This window comes from Mus musculus, chromosome 4 (assembly GCF_000001635.26).
Source record: "Mus musculus strain C57BL/6J chromosome 4, GRCm38.p6 C57BL/6J".
NCBI classification, from domain to species: domain Eukaryota; kingdom Metazoa; phylum Chordata; class Mammalia; order Rodentia; family Muridae; genus Mus; species Mus musculus.
In genome coordinates this window covers 127207984-127224007 of record NC_000070.6, presented here as the reverse complement: position 1 = coordinate 127224007, position 16024 = coordinate 127207984, and the positions used below count along the sequence as shown (strand labels likewise).

The window sequence follows — 16024 nt, the reverse complement described above, 5'->3', positions numbered from 1 at the left end:
AGAAAGGATGCCTTCTGCAGACAAGCAAAGAAGGCTGACCAGGGAGATGGGCCAGGTTTGCCCTGTCCCCACCTGTCACTCCCTCTAAATTCCCAGTGTGGTCACCTGTACCCGAGGCTCAGTTTTTCAGCATCTCCCCTCCCCTACACTCACCACCAAGACCTTACCACATTCCCTGTCAGCCCAGCTTCCCCTTGCCTTTCAACTGCTCCACTTGGTCCAACTTCTCCCTGGCTTGGCTGCTATCAGCCTCATGGAAATGACTGATCAATACAGGATAGGGAATAGAGGAAGCACCCATCCACAGCCAAACACCTAGAAGACCTGGATAAAATAAAATCAGAAATGGCGTTTCTGCTCCCATGCCAGGCTGGAAAATGGGAGACAGCTTCGGGCTCCAGAAATACAAAGCAGACTTGAAACCTGGGCAGTGAGTGGATTTCGAAGCCAAGTGAACCGCAGGAGGATCAAGCCAGACATATGCTGAAGGCTGGAAGGGAGGGAGAGAGGAGAGACCCCAAACCTATGATCCACGGGGAACTGGAAGGAGATTTCCTGCGTAAAGCCAACAGCCAAAGAGGTCAGCTTTGTTTATAAACGCAGACGAAGGAAAACCTGATGCTGATGTTTCTCGGGAAGGCAGCCTGGAAGCGGGATGCAGGGGGAGCAGAACATGAAAGCTGTTTTGTATGGGATGTGGGGTTCCAGTGTGTTCTACCGGGGAACACACAGAAACTTCAAGCTGAGATGTTCATTTTCAAAGGGATCTAGCGCTCAAGTAGTTCCCCAGCGAGGAGGGGATGGAACCTGAGGAAGGAGTGGGCAGTAACCGACTGAGCACAAGAGTCAGACGCTCAGACGCGTCTGTAAATCTACACTATTAGACCACAAAGCACAGAACGGCTGATTAACACAGCCCTTTGAAGAGGTGTGATCAAAATGCTACATAAGCATGCACGCAGGCTAGCAAGAGGGAGCTAAGATGGGTGGTAGGCGTGCCTATAACCCCAGCGGACCGGAGGCTGACCCAGGAGGAGCATGCGTTTGAGATTAGCCCTTTCTCTGAACAGACCCCCACCCCCCAAGAAAATCTCCACTAAATAAAGCATTCCAAAGCTCTCGTTTACATCTACAGGGGACCACTGACTAAGTGTGGTGCTAGAGAAAATTGCAAGTAAGTATTATGAACCGGATTTATAGATTGTATTTTGAGACAGTGTCTCCCTATGTTACCCTGGATGGCCTGGTACTTGCTATGAAAACTAGGCTGGCCCCAAACTCACAGAAATCCACCTGCTTCTGCCTTTTTTTTTTTTTTTTTTTAAATATGGATCTCACTATCTTTTCTGGGCTAGCTTCAAATTCCTGGAATACTTCTGTGAATCTGTTTTTCTTCCTTTCTTTTTGAAACAGGGTCACATTATATAGCTCTGGATGGTCTAGATCTGGCTATGCAAACCAAGCTGGCCTCCAACTCACAGAGAACTGTCTGGCTTGGACTCCATCATGCTCAGCCTGTGAGAGACATGTCTACACACTTCTCTGCCTGAACTTGTGAATTAAACATATCAAGAAAATGGGAGATAACCATCTGGAAGTTATGATTTATAAGTCTAATCATATATGAGATATCTAACACATACAAAATATACATCTATTATATGTGTGTATGCATGAAGGAGAAGATCTCAATAATCTAAGAAACTGGGCTGGAGAGATGGCTCTGCACTGAGGAGCACGGGCTGCTCCTCCAGAGGACCCAGGTTCAATTCCCAGCACCTATGTAACTCCAGTCCCATGGGTTCAAACGGCCTCTTCTGGCCTCCAAAGGCACTGCATGTATGTGGTGCACAGATATACATGCAGGCAAAACACCCATATACATAAAATAAAGTGATAAACTTTAAAAAAATAAATATTTAAAAGGAAACAATCTGGACTGGAGAGATGGCTCAGCAGGTAAGAGCACTGAATGTTCTTCCGAATGTCCTGAGTTCAAATCCCAGCAACCACATGGTGGCTCACAACCATGAGTAATGAGATCTGAGATCTGATGCCCTCTTCTGGGATGTCTGAAGACAGCTACAGTGTACTTACATATAATAAATAAATTTATGTTTGTTTGTTTGTTTGTTTGTTTGTTTGTTTTCGAGGCAGGGTTTCTCTGTGTAGCTCTGGCTGGTCTGGAACTCACTCTGAGGCCAGGGTGGCCTCGAACTCAGAAAGCCACCTGCCTCTGCCTCCCAAGCGCTGGGATTAAAGGCGTGCGCCACCACTGCCTGGTTTATTAATATATGTTTTTTAAAAAGGAAATAATCTAAAGAGTGAAAGAACACATACAATGGCCACATCTAGGAAATTCAGAAATTAATAATGAGAATATATGCTTCCTCCCTCTAAAAAATACATTCAGAAAATAAAGATAGTAAACTTCTAAATAATACACTGGTAAAAATAGAAATTATGTGCCTGGTGGTGGTGCATACCTTTAATCCCAGCATTTGGGAGGCAGAGGCAGGTAGATTCTCTGTGAATTCTGAATTCAGCCTGGTCTACAGAGTGAGTTCCAGAACAGCCAGGGCTATACAGAGAAACCCTGTCTCAAAAAAAATTAAAATAAACAACAACAAATAAGAGGAGGAGGAGGAGGAGGAGGAAGAAGGGAAGGAAAGAAGGAAGGAAGGAAAGAAAGAAAGAAAGAAAGAAAGAAAGAAAGAAAGAAAGAAAGAAAGAAAGAAGAGAGGAAGGAAGGAAAGGAAAGGAAAGAAAGAAAAAGAAAAGAAAGGAGAAAATAATTATGAAAGTTATAAACTATTTAAAACTGAGCAATAAAAGATACTAAATTGGAACACTTAGAAGATCCAACAATAACAGTAGAGTTAGATGGGATTTTAGAGCAATGAAATCACTCATTAAAAGGCAGGCATGGTGGCATGTGCCTGCAATTCAACCCTTGGGAGTGGAGTCAGAGGGATCAACATCATCCTTGGCTCCACACCCAGGTAGCTGGGATTACATTAGTCAATCTGTCTCCCTCCCTTCCTCTCCCTCCCTCCCTCTGTCCCTCTCTCTCATCACAAATTAAGAAGTAGGAAATACTTCTCACCCAAAGTAAAAGACAAGGTTCAAAAACTAATAAGAATACTTAAAAACATGTTGAACTGAAAAAAAAAATACAAAGCTGACCAAGAAAGAGAGGTCACGCATAAAGACATGTAGTGGTTTGGATGAGAGTGACCCTCATAGGGTCATATGTCTGAGTACTTGGTCCCCAGTTAGTGGAACTGTTTTAGAAGGATTAGGAGGTGTGGCCTTATTAGAGGAGGTGTGTCACCAGGGGTGGGCTTTGAGGTTCCAAAGTTCACACCAGGCGGTCTGACTGTCTCTCTTCCTGCTGCCTTCAGATCAAGATGTAAAGCTCTCAACTACTGCACTGCTCTAGCACCATGCAGGCTAGCCTACCTGCGTTTGCCATGCTCCCTGCCATGATGCTCAAGGACTAACCCTCTGAATCTGTAAGCAAGCCCATAATTAAATGTCTTCCTTTATAAGTTGTCTTGATCATGGTGTCTCTTCACTGCAATAGAACAGTAACTAAGACAACATGGTATTATGAATGCAAAAAATAAATAAATAAAAACAACCTAGAGAAAGAGTGTATATTTATAGCATTATAACAGGGCGAGAAAGGATTATTTTATGCCCAAAAATTTGTAAACTCTCCATTTTTATACAATGGTTTAAAAATACTGACTCAAGAAGAAGAAAAAAAATGAAACCAGACTTGATTAATAACCACTAAACAAACTAAAGATAGTTTAAAATTTTCTTCAATCCCCAAAAGATACTAGAATAGAAAGTTTTTAATGGGCGACTTTTGCTAACCCTTAAGAAAAAGATCACCCTGCTTTATAAAACTGTTTCTAAGAACAACACAGAGAAATCTATCAAACTCATGTTAGAAGCCTAGCATGAGCTTGATATCTAAACTGAATAACAAATAAAACAAAATTATGGCACAGCATGGTGGCACACTCCTGTAACCCTAGCACCTGAGAAATAGAAGCAGGATCAGAGTTCAAGGACAACCTGCACTACATGAGATAATATCTAAAAAGAATGTATATAAAAATCTTCAAGGAATAAATAGTCTTTGACTATTATACACACACACACACACACACACACACACACACACATACACACACACACACACACACATAAAATACAGCAAAACTGACTTTTAAAACTGCTAGGACTCCATATATCCATTTTTGGTTTTGTCTTTGGCCAAACACCCCCCCCCCCCCGCCTGATTGTTAGCTGTGTGCCTCATGGGTTAGACTATACTTCACAGCCTCTCTTGCAGCTAGGTTCCCCCATGTGATGTGCTTATAGTAAATATGATTTAAGTGAAGGTGCTGTAATTTCCAGGAAGTCTTTTTATAAAAGAAGACAGCATCCTTCTCTTTCTACCCTCCTTTCAACTGCTAAGACTACAGATGCAGTAAATATAATTTTTGAACTACACTCCTTTTTTTTTTGGCTCTTAACTCATACAAGAAGGTGGAAGAGCAGGAAATGAGAAGGAGCCTAGGGGTCCTGACACTGCATTGCCTATGTCAAGACTAGCTTTTTCAAAGCAAGAAATACACTTGCTTATGACACTACTGAAACCCTGTAAAGCCAAATTTAATCTAAGCACATGATTGGATTAAGCAGAGATTATCCCAAGTTTGAAAGATTAGACCAACATGGAAAATGTATTCATCTGTTACATCACATTCCATATAGGAAAAGAAAGTCTAAGATAATCTCAGTAGACTCTCAACATTCAATTAAATTCTACCCGGATCTTATATTTTAAAAATGAAGATGAAGATGTAGCTCAATGGTAGAGCTCTTGTCTAACTTGTGCAAAGCCTTAGACTTGAGTCCCAGCACCAGAAAAAAAAAAAAACAATGCTGTGGGGGGAGGGGGTAAAGTGTTTTCATTTTTAGAAACCCTTAATAGAGTAGGAATAGGAGAGAATTCCTAAATAAAACAAAAATGATACCAATCAAAGTTTATAACAAATGTTATCTTTAGAAGTCTATCTTGGGGGCTGGAGAGATGGGTCAATGGTTAAGAACACTGGTTGTTCTCCAAAAGACCCAGGTTTGATTCTCAGCATCTAGATGGCAGCTTACAACCATTTGTAACTACAGTTCTGGGATCTGACACCTTCTTCTGGCCTCTAGGGATCCTGCATGCACACGGTATATGGATATATAAGTAGGCAAAACACCCTTACATATTAAACAAAAATAAAGTATATCTTGGGCCCAGTGAGATGGCTCAGTAGGTAAAGGCTCTTTTTGCTGAGTCTGACACTTGATCTTTGGAACCCACAACATGGCAGGAGAGAACCAAACCTTGCAGGTTATCCTATGACTGCCACACATAAACACACAAATAAATCAGGAATGGGATGAGCCCACCACCACTCAACAGGGAGCTGAAGTCCTATATGGCACATTATTATGAGAAAAAATTTAAGAAATGTCTTACTCTGTACCACTGCCTGATCTGGAATGTACAACGTAGGTGAGGCTAGCCTTGAACTAACAAAGGTAGAATCTGCTTGTCTCTGCTTCCCATGTGCTGGGATTAAAGAAAATGCATTATCATGTCCAGCAAAGAAAAATAAAATTTAGGATTCAGATTTGAAATAAATATCCTCACTTGAAAATAAATAACTGTATAGAAAAATCCATCGCAATTACCAGATAACCTGAGATTTGATAAAGGACCAGCAAGATTGCTGAATACAAAATAAATATCCAAAACTTAATAGCTCACAAACACTATCACTGGCCAGTTATAAACACTACAGGAGAAAGGCCTGCTGTAAAAGCCACCAGAGTTCAAACACCACCCACCAGCAGCCCCCTGCATCATGAGAGTCACCCTGGTTAACTTCATTTCTTCTATTTCTTCCTCAGACTCATTCTCCATTTAATGCTGGTCCTGATGTGGTGAGACACACCTATAATTCCAGTATTTGGAAATTGAAGGCAGGGGTATCAGAGGCTCAGGGTTAGCCTCAGCTACATGAGATCTAGGCCAGCTAGGTATATATGAGACCTTATCTTTTAAAAAAGAGAGAAAGGAAGAAAGAAAAAAAAACCCTCCACTCAGTAGTTAATGCTCTTTTGTAAACATAAATTAAAGGGTGTCGGGCCATTCCTTTAACCTTTTAACAGCTACTCATTACTTATAATTAGAGTTCAGTTCTTTTAGCCTGTGCCCTGTAAAACCTGGCCCAGGCATTAACCAACTCTCTCTCAGCACTGCCCAGCCCCTCCACACTGGTCACATGACCTTTCCCACAGATCCCAACACGTGCCTGAGTGTTTCCACCTCCACGTATGTTATTCCATCTCCCCGTATGCTATCCCATCTCCCTGTATGCTATCCCACCTTCCCATATGCTATCCCACCTCCTCGTATGCTATCCCATCTCCCTGTATGCTCACCCTCAGCAGCAACCCAATGCGCCCCTCTCCTGCTGCTCTAAGTTCACTTTATCCCCTCTTTTTCTTTTGTAGCTCCTCTTACGCTTTACCCCATTGCATAGAATCCCGGTTTTAATCATGGTTTATTTACTGTCTTGACTTCCCTCTAGCCTGTAAGTTCTATGGACAAAATCCCTGCCTTTGACAGTTCCCAGCCCAGGAGCTGTCAGATGCCAAGGCCCAGTAATCATCGGCCGAGTGACGTCATCAGTGAATGGCCGGGCGCTCATCAAAGGCCCGCTGCACCGTGGCAGGTCTCGGATGAGGAATCCAATGGCCTTCCAGAGAACCAGTGAAGATGTGTGGGTTGCTTTTAAGGAACCCACAGTGGCTGCTGGCAATTCAGGAGAGAGTGTGGAGCACGGAACTGTCTCCATCCATGACTCTTACTCCTCTCAAGGATTCAAACCATGGTTTGATGGGCTTTGCCATGCAGAGCCACTGTTCCATTTTTTTTTTAATGGCATGTTAAGGGTTTGGAGAACAGTGGCTGCAGGAATAGGTCAGGCAACTGGGTGGCTTTTGCCACTCCAGCATCTCAGGAGCACGCTGTGCTTCGTGGAGCTACAATAGTAAGAGAGGACAGAAACGGAGACTCCCCAAAGAACCCTAAGACTTGACCAGGCGCTCAAACAAAGCCACTTCAAGGGGTCTCAGAAGCTGTAATAACCCTGGGAGGGTTAGAAAGCCCTATAATGGTGCCTGCGAACAACTATGAAGAACTGCTACCCAGGCTCCAGGTTCCTTCCTGCCATGGGTATGGCCTTGATATCTCCCATTACCATGAAGCCTGCAGAGCCAGTGCCAAGAAGGTTCCCAGCCACAATACTCCAGCCTGCCAGCCTGGTGTCATTGCAGCCCAGAGGACATGTAGGGCCACAGTGGCACTGCCACCTGGTCATTAGAGAAAATATCTCCCTACGGGCTCCCTCCCAAAGCAGAGAGGACTCTTTCCAGGACTCCCTCCGGAGCTCACAATGTTAATTCTTCACCTGGAAATTAAGGAGGTGATGTTTCGGAGGCCACCTAATGCCAGAATAGTGGCTGCTGGCAATTCTAGTATCTCTGATTCACCACCAATTCAGGCACATAATAGGTACCCCCTGCTGGTTAAATGCTTGTGCGAGCCAAGTGAGGAGGAGTGTTGTAACTGCCAGGGACCCAGGAGAGGCAATCTTCCTGTTTGTTTGTTTCTTTTGAGCTCATACTCCTGTACACCACAGGATGTAACAAGGGACTGGCAGAATCCTGTTATCTCCGGCTAAAGGACAATTGCCGGAGGCCTGCTCAGCACCAACCTATAACCCACCCACGCCCATCCTCCCCCCCCCCCGCCCCCATCCTCCCCCCCCCCGCCCCCTCCAGCCCTCTTCGTTCCCCTGACCACCATATCTCTCCTGCAGCCTCTGATCCTCTGGGTTGGCAGGAGTTCAAGCACTCAACATAGACTTGATGGCTACCGTGGCAACATCAGTGTATGACACATATCTCCCCTGACTCCTCCCCAGTAGGAAAGTGTGGGGAGAGAGCTCCGTGGAAAAGTTTCTCACACAAGCGCCAGGACCTAGGTTTTCTTCCCCCCCCCCCCCCACACACACACACATAAAGAAGCCAAGTATGGTGGCATGGACTTGTAATCCCAGCACTGGGAAGGCTGAGTGAGGCAGGAGGACTCCTGGGACTCAGTGGCCAGCCAGTCTAGCCTGATTGGTGAATATCAAGTCATGGAGGAACCGTGTCTCAAGAAAACGAGGTAGGCTAGTGAGATGGCACAGAGTATAGAAGCTCTTGCTGCGAAATCATTGCGGAAGGTGAGAGCAACTCCTGAAAATCTCCAGCATTGGTACCTACACAAATACACACACACACACACACACACACACACACACACACACATACACACACACACACACACACACACACACACACACACACACACACTCTCACTTCTAGATAAATAGCCCGAGCAAAAACAGCAGGCCAGCAAAGACGTTGCACTTTACACAGCCCTGGCTTCCCTTCACCCTCAAACCCCAACGACACCCGAGAGACACACTCTGACCTACCTCTTGTCCTCTTCCACCTGAACGCCAATGGAGTGGAATTCTCTTCGACTCCTGTTCTCGGTGTCCGAGTCTGAGATTGTCTCCACCTGGTGGCAGGGTGGAGGCGTCAGTGGCTGTGGCTAGCCAAAGAAACAAATGGTCCACATAGAACTAGAATGGCCAGAAGTGGCTAGGTACCAAGCTAGCTGGCAAATCCCAAACAAATGATACCCAGGGAAGGACGATGGGCTATTTAGAGACAAACCTCGTCTATCAATGAGGAAGATGGGTCCACTTACAGCCCAGGGAAATTTGTTTGTTAAGGTCTGTGTATGCATTAGTCCCTTTTGATTTCCCTCCATCCATTCCCAACGACATAGAGCCAGAGCCTATTACTGCCAACTATACCTGCACCCCAATGGACGGCCGCCACTTCCGCTGTCGTGCCAAGCTCCGCAGCTCCTCCCGGCCAGGGATGGTCTTGATGATGAGTGTGGGGGGCTTGGGACTGGCTCGGGGTGGCACCGGTGCCAACTCGAGGGTGCGTGCGCCCATGGTGGGGCCGTCCAGCCCGTCCGCGGAGCTGCAGCGCCGGGCCGGGCCCTCTGCTGCGGTGAAGCTCTCGTGGGCAGAGTCGGTGCTGCTCTGGGCGGTGATGGAGATGCGGGGTGGGGCCTGGCTTCCCGGCGGGATGGGGGGCGGGGCCTTTCTGAAGTTGAAGGCTGCGGACCGGGATGCAGAGAGTCGCCCATCATCCCCACACAGCCACACCCACGTGGTACACAGGACCCTTTGGCCAAGGACCATTCCTCCCGACTAATCCTACCCAGAGAGAGAAGCGATGGGTGCAACTGGCGGTCAGAGGCAAACAGAGGACATACTCACAGGAGCCGGGCCTCCCTGAGACAGAGGCAGGGGCAGCAAGGAGGGGTAGGCAGTCGTCGTCTTGAGAGCAGCCGGCCTGGATGGCCCGGAGGTAGCTGTGGCTCCGCATGCGGAAACAGCCGGGCAGGTCCAGGGCGTCCACGGCCTGGGACTCAAGCTCCCCAAACACGGACCCGCACACGGCCTCCAGCTGCTGGTTAAACTCTTCGCTTAGCTGAGGAGGGGACCAGGAGGACCTTTATTGAGATGCTGAGATAGGATAGGGTCAACTAGGAGCTTTGCTTTGGAGAGCACCTAGGTCTACGGTAGCTGCGACTCTGTGCAACCCTTCTCCACTTGGAGACAGGAGGTTCTCCGAGCCTGCCTTAGGGCTTCTCTGGGCCATTCATCCCCTGGACACACAAACTCCAACCTACCCCTCCCTTCAGGGATGCTGTACGCTAGCTAGACTGGAGACCTCCACCTAGTTCCGGGCCTCACTCTTCTCTCACTGGACCCTGGTGGAGGGAAACAGGAACTAACATCCATCCTCCCGGCCGGCTTCCGGTGTAGAGCAGACTGCAGGAGTGAACGCTTTTTGTTATGACTTCGTTTTGGTTTTGTATGTTGTTTTTTCTAAGACCGAGCTCATTGCCAGCCAGGTGGGCAGCAGAACTCAGGGCACTCCTGCCTCAGCCTCCCCAGTCGATGGGATCACAGGTTCTCACCCCCATCCTTGGCTATGAACTGATTGAAAGCAATAGTAGAAAGATCTTTGGCAAAGGGCAGGTAGATAAGGACAGGTAATGGAGCAAAGTGTCCTACAAGTGTCCCAAGCCACTCCCTGCTATACACGCCTACTCACTATGGCTCTCATAATGGCTGGCCACTGCCCTGTTCCCAGCATCATGAATATGCCAATAGCACAGCACAGGTACAAAGCCAAAGCATCATGGGTGTGAACTTGACCTTGGGCTTCCACTCGGCCAAAGCATGGAGCTTCCTGCATGAGATACAGTGTAGACTCAACCTGGACTCAGCATCCACCACTTTCGAGGAGTGTGGTCTGGGGGTGTAAAAATCTGGGGGCTTCAGCTTGCTCACCTGCCTAGTGGGAGTGCTAAGGGCGCTAGCTTAGGGCTGCCGAGAGAATTAAAATAGACACACAAGGCATTTGGAGCAGAGGCTGGCCCAGCGTAAACCCTCCGTGGCATATGGATGTCCCAGGGCCTACCTGGTGGACACAGGTCAGGTGGCTCATAAGGACTACCACTGTCACCACTGAGCCCAAGAGCAAGCCCCTGGCTGATGGTTATGCAGAGGCCACTGGACAAAGTCCTGGATGAAGTTCTCCAAAACATTCCAGGGGCACTACAACAGCAAGGGCATTTGTGAGCTTTCCCTGGAAAGATTCATGTCACTACAATGACCTGTAGTGACAAACCTGAAAGAGTCCCTAAGCAGAACACAGCTCAGTGTTTCCCTAACTCCATCTCCTCAGCCGTATGGGATCTCACTAGACTCTGCTCAATTACAGCAGGCATCTCCAGCCTCATCTATCAGCTCAGGGAAGCAAAGAAACTGTCCAAGGATGCCCATCTGGTGGGCAGGAAAACTGAATTGCCACAGCTTATGTCTTGGATCCCCTGTGAAGCTGGCTGGTCCTCAGAGTCTCTGAGGAGCTCTCGGAACCTGCCCTTGAGATAACCTGCCCTTGAGGTGCCGTTGTTGCTCTCTGCTTTTGCTACTTAGAACCAAAATCGCTGAAGTATTCTGAGAAAAATGAAGGCCCCAGATTTTTACATCCCCAGACCACAGTCCTAGTAAGTCTACCTGGTAGCTCTTGGGTAGACCCAAGGAATGACACAGGACTGTGGTTCTATCTTTTGGACTTCCTGTGGTTTTTCCCAAAACAACTTGGTTGCCGGGGTGCAGAAGTCTGAATACTGTGCAGATCCTAGAGTCTGTAGCATGGAAGTTCTCGGCATCGGCTCTCCCGGTATCCCAGTGCCTGGCTCAGTCCTTCTCTCCAGAGCACCAAGGACAGCAGGGTGCCAGGGTAACTCCTAAAAGGCAGGAACTCAACTAACTGTCCTTCCCAGCCTTGCGGGGCTCCCTGCTGCAACTATCCAGCCCAAAGAGTTCTGCCCGGAGCACAGAGGAGCTGATCTAACCCTGGTCAAGGGTGTTCTTGGCTGGAGTTGTTGGGGCCTCCAAAATAACACGAATCTCTTAAATCCCAAAGCCATGCAAACAAACTCCAGCCCTCTTCTGTGTGTAAAGCGTGAGGCACACAGTAGGTGCTCAGTAAACATTGGCGAAGCCTATAAGAAGCGAGAGTGTCTTGGAATCATGTTGACAAGACCCCTCGGAAAGAGAGGCCTCTCTTTGCCAGGTGGTACCAAGCCCTTAAAATTCCACCCGCAGGTATTCGCAGAAAGAACTCCATCCGAAGCAGACAGAGGGGATAGAGAGAGGGAGAGAAAGCAGCTACCATCTTCCAAAAGAACTGGCCAAGAAGTGACTCGGTCCCAATCATGAGACAGGACCCAGGGAAACCACAGGCACATAAAGACTCCATGAGCTGATCCGTACTACTTATGAATATCAAATGATAGCATTTTTCCTGTGGATATTCCCGTTCTTCCCCAGGTGGACTCCACTCTATTTCTCCCCATACCCACTTGCAGGAGAGTTAGAGTCCTCTTGGGAAATAAGATCCTCAGTCTGCCTTCAACCTGAGTCAGAGCCACAAGCTGTTTTCGCACGGAGAGGAAAATCCTTTGTCTGAATCTAATTGGAAATTGTCCATGCTAGAGTTGGTGGGTCCAGCTGGAGGCCGAGCAGTAATTCTGGACACCCAAAGGACGGTATTCGTTTTACCTAACCTTTGGAAATGTCTCTGATTTCAGACCACGACATTGGCTTAAACATAACCAATGTTGTTTTATATGCATAGCTGAGCTCACAAGAAAAGCGAGAGATCAGTCCCCAGGGGACCAATGCAGAGAGGAGCCTGGGAAATCAGAATATGAACTGTGTGTGCCGATGCTGCAAACAGCCTGGTGGAGGCAGGGGCTACTGGTCTCGGCAGCCAAAGGTTTACGTTTTACCACCCACTCTGGTGCAGGAGTGAGGCTTTGGGCCTGTGCGAAGCCCAAATGAGATGCAGAAATGAGAACCTTCATAAACCTTAATGATAATGGAGACTAAAAAAAGAAGAAGAAGAAGAAGAAAGATCAGTCATCACCACAAGCCCATGACAAGGAAGTCAGTCTGTGGCTGAGAGGAAGGGAGACAAATCCTCCGTGAATCTGCACACGCAAACCAGCCTTCCAGCAGTCTCAGGACTGGGTGTGCAAGGGCTTGCATGGCCCAGATTAAAAATTAACATGGAGCAGTCTCGGATCAGGAATGTTCCAACAGAAACAACCACAGAATGTATCCCAGGAGATGACGCCTCACTGAAGCTGCTCTGGCCTCTCCTTGAGGAAACCACATTGAAGAGGAGGTAACCTCGTCTATATCCAAGACAAGGTAGCCTTGTCTACCTGTTAATAACACCCTTAATGACACATACTTCCTCTGGAAGGTGGGCTAGATCTGGTGGTCCACTTCTAAAGAATAAAATGTAGCAGACAAAGTGGCTCCCACCTTAGTTTCTGTCTCTCTGCGCCCCCTACTCCCACCCCAACCCCAGCAACCTCTCTCTACCATTGCTACAAAGGAGGTACAACTCTTATCGCTGCCCAATAAGCCACGGAGGGCTGAGGTTTCTCAACAGCCTCGTGGGTATGCATACAAGCAAGTCTTTAAGGCTGTGCTATAACTGCAGCCTGCTCATCACCTCGACTGCAGGCAGCCTTGTGGGACACCAAACCCAGATGCACAGGCTAAGGTGTACCCAAGAGAACTGGCCCACAGAAAGCAGCAGATCATTTAAGGCTCTTTGTTTGGGCAATCCATCATGTAGCCATGGGTAACTAATTCAAACCATGGCATAAAAAAAGAACGAAGTCATTACTGGACTAAGTCATCCAGTTATAGCAGCTAATGTTACCTTAGCTCTAAGAAAATCTCCTTTAAACCACATTGTGCTTGGTGATTATGAGGGCTTTTGTTGTTTTGTTGTTGTTGTTGTTTGTTTGTTTGGCTTTGTTTTGAATTTTGTTGTGGTTTTGGTTTTGAGTTCCTTGTTTGTTGTTATTAAACAGGGTCTCCTGTACGTACCCGCCTGGCTTTGAATTCACAGTGGAGCCAACACTGGCCTTGAATTCCTGATGCTCCTGCATCTACCTCCAATGTGTGTGCACCACAATGCCTGACTAAATAATGTTGTCTCTCTATTTTGCCCAGGATAGCCCATAAATGCTAGGCTCAAACCATCTTTCTGCCTCATTCTCTTAAGTACTAAGGCTATATTGCACCCAGTATTAATCTATGTTTAAGAGTTTATAATTTAAATGATAAGACTAGGTGAATTATTGCAGTCCCAGCACCTCAGAGGTGGAGGCAGGAGGATCAACACTTCAGGGACATCTTCCACTACAGCTGAGTTCTATGCAAGCCTGAGTTACATGAGACCCTGCCCAGAAAACAACGACAAACCAAACCAAACAAAACCAACCCCACAAAGTTAAAAAAATATCAGCAAAAACAAAAAGCTGGCTTGGGGTGGATATAAAGACTTGAAAAGGAACGCCAAGAAATTTCTAAAAATTAAAAAAAAAAACCCTCAGTGAAATTTCAAGCTCATCTTATAAGTTAATAGTACCCAAGAAATAATAAAAGAAATATTAATAAAGTGTCAACACCAAGAGGCAATGGAGGGAGACAAAGAGATGGGGAGCCTGAAGAAAGGTTAATACAAGGAGGGAAGGCCCCGGCACAACTAGTCAGAGCTCCAGGCAGAGACTCCAGGAGCACAGTGGGGAAAGCAGTGTAGAAATGGCACAGGCCGGGAATTCCCCAGACTTGCTCAGGACTTCAGACAAAATGAGAACAGCCAATCTTAGTCCCCAGACAACTCGCAAGATGGACACAAGCGTCAGAAACAACCATTTTGTCACTCTGAAGACTGATCAAAGGCACACAGGAAATGACTATGCTTTGGGTGAGAAGGCGGGACTCTGATCCTGTTCCCAATCCCCGAGGCCCCAGTTCCAATGGAGGCAGCTCGCCAGGCAATGCTGCAGGCTATCCACAGAGCTGCTTTATTGCCTCAGTCAGAGGCCCCCCTGAAGTTGGAGCATGTCAGGTATATTGTCAATAGCAGGAAGGCCAATCACAATGCTAGACTGTGCAGCAAGCAACAGACTGGCTGACTAGACTTTTTTTTTAAGACTTCTGTTGTTGTTGATGTTGTGTGTATACTGTGTGTATGCACACTTATGCCATGGCACATGTGTAGAAATCAGAGAACAACCTTGTTGAGGCCGGTTTTTGGTTTTTTTCCCCATCTTTATGTGGGCTCCGGGGATGATACTCTGGTCGCCAGGTTTACATATGAGCATCTTTGTTACCAGAGCCATCTCACCAGTCCTGGCCTGATACTTTACAGAGAATCCTGGGAATGAGACAGAGAAGGGTCTGAAAACCTGTGCACCATCACCCAACGGCCCTCAGCAGGAAAACCTGTACACACGTGCACAGGAAACCCGAGAGACCCTGGTGATGACTGAAAGCCTGGGAGGCTTGAACCCCACCACAAACCGAGAGAGGAAACCTCACTGGCTCAAGGGTTTGGAGGACAACTTCTACCCCATCTTTGGCCAAAACAAAGCCAGGCAGACACTTGAGAGGTCTCTAGGAAACAAGGCTTGAAAAGCAGTAGCAAATGGAGGAGGAGGAGGAGGAGGAGGAGGAGGAGGAGGAGGAGGAGGAGGAGGAGGAGAGGAAGAGGAAGAGGAAGAGGAAGAGGAAGAGGAAGAGGAGGAGGAGGAGGAGAGGAAGAGGAAGAGGAAGAGGAAGAGGAAGAGGAAGAGGAGGGAGAAGAGGGAGAAGAGGAAGAAGGAGGAGGAAGAGGAGGAGGAGGAGGAGGAGGAAGAAGAAGAAGAAGAAGAAGAAGAAGAAGAAGAAGAAGAAGAAGAAGAAGAAGAAGAAGAAGAAGAAGAAGAAGAAGAAGAAGAAGAAGAAGAACAGTGAAGACTCGGGCTCCGTGTTGTAGGAAAAGCAGATTGGACAGGTTCGCTCCAGGAATTAAGACAAATAAACAAAGCAACAGCAGTCTTTAGGAGGTAAAAATAAGAGCCCAGAATTGTCACACTATATTACCTAAAATGCTCAGTTCTCAACAAAATATTTTGTCATGCAAATAAAGAAAAAAGTATAAATGGTCTCAGAATGTTGGGTTTCTCACACACAAACTACAGAGTGGCTATTATAATCACATTCAAAGAGCTAAAGGGACTGAAAGGCAGGCATGCCAACAGTGATTTTAAGGATAGAGTCACTTTCATCTAATGGGAAGGAGGGGGAGGGGCTTAGACCATGTCTCCTGGCAGTGCCCGGGCTTCACTCACCATGCAGCCCGGCTGACACTAAGCTCTACAGCATTC

General features: G+C 47.0%; 1 protein-coding gene across 8 annotated transcripts in view; it reads right to left on the bottom strand.

Moving 5' to 3' along the window:
* Nucleotides 1–16024, bottom strand: part of Dlgap3 (DLG associated protein 3) — a 68718-nt gene that overhangs the window by 13015 nt on the left and 39679 nt on the right. For all 8 annotated transcript variants that reach the window (XM_030253571.1, XM_006503104.4, NM_198618.5 and 5 more), the window contains 3 exons: nucleotides 9489–9702; nucleotides 9012–9325; nucleotides 8625–8710 (listed from right to left, as the gene is read on the bottom strand). In XM_030253571.1, coding sequence (XP_030109431.1) covers nucleotides 8625–8710; nucleotides 9012–9325; nucleotides 9489–9702 — 614 coding nt within the window. The remainder of the gene's footprint in view (nucleotides 1–8624; nucleotides 8711–9011; nucleotides 9326–9488; nucleotides 9703–16024) is intronic.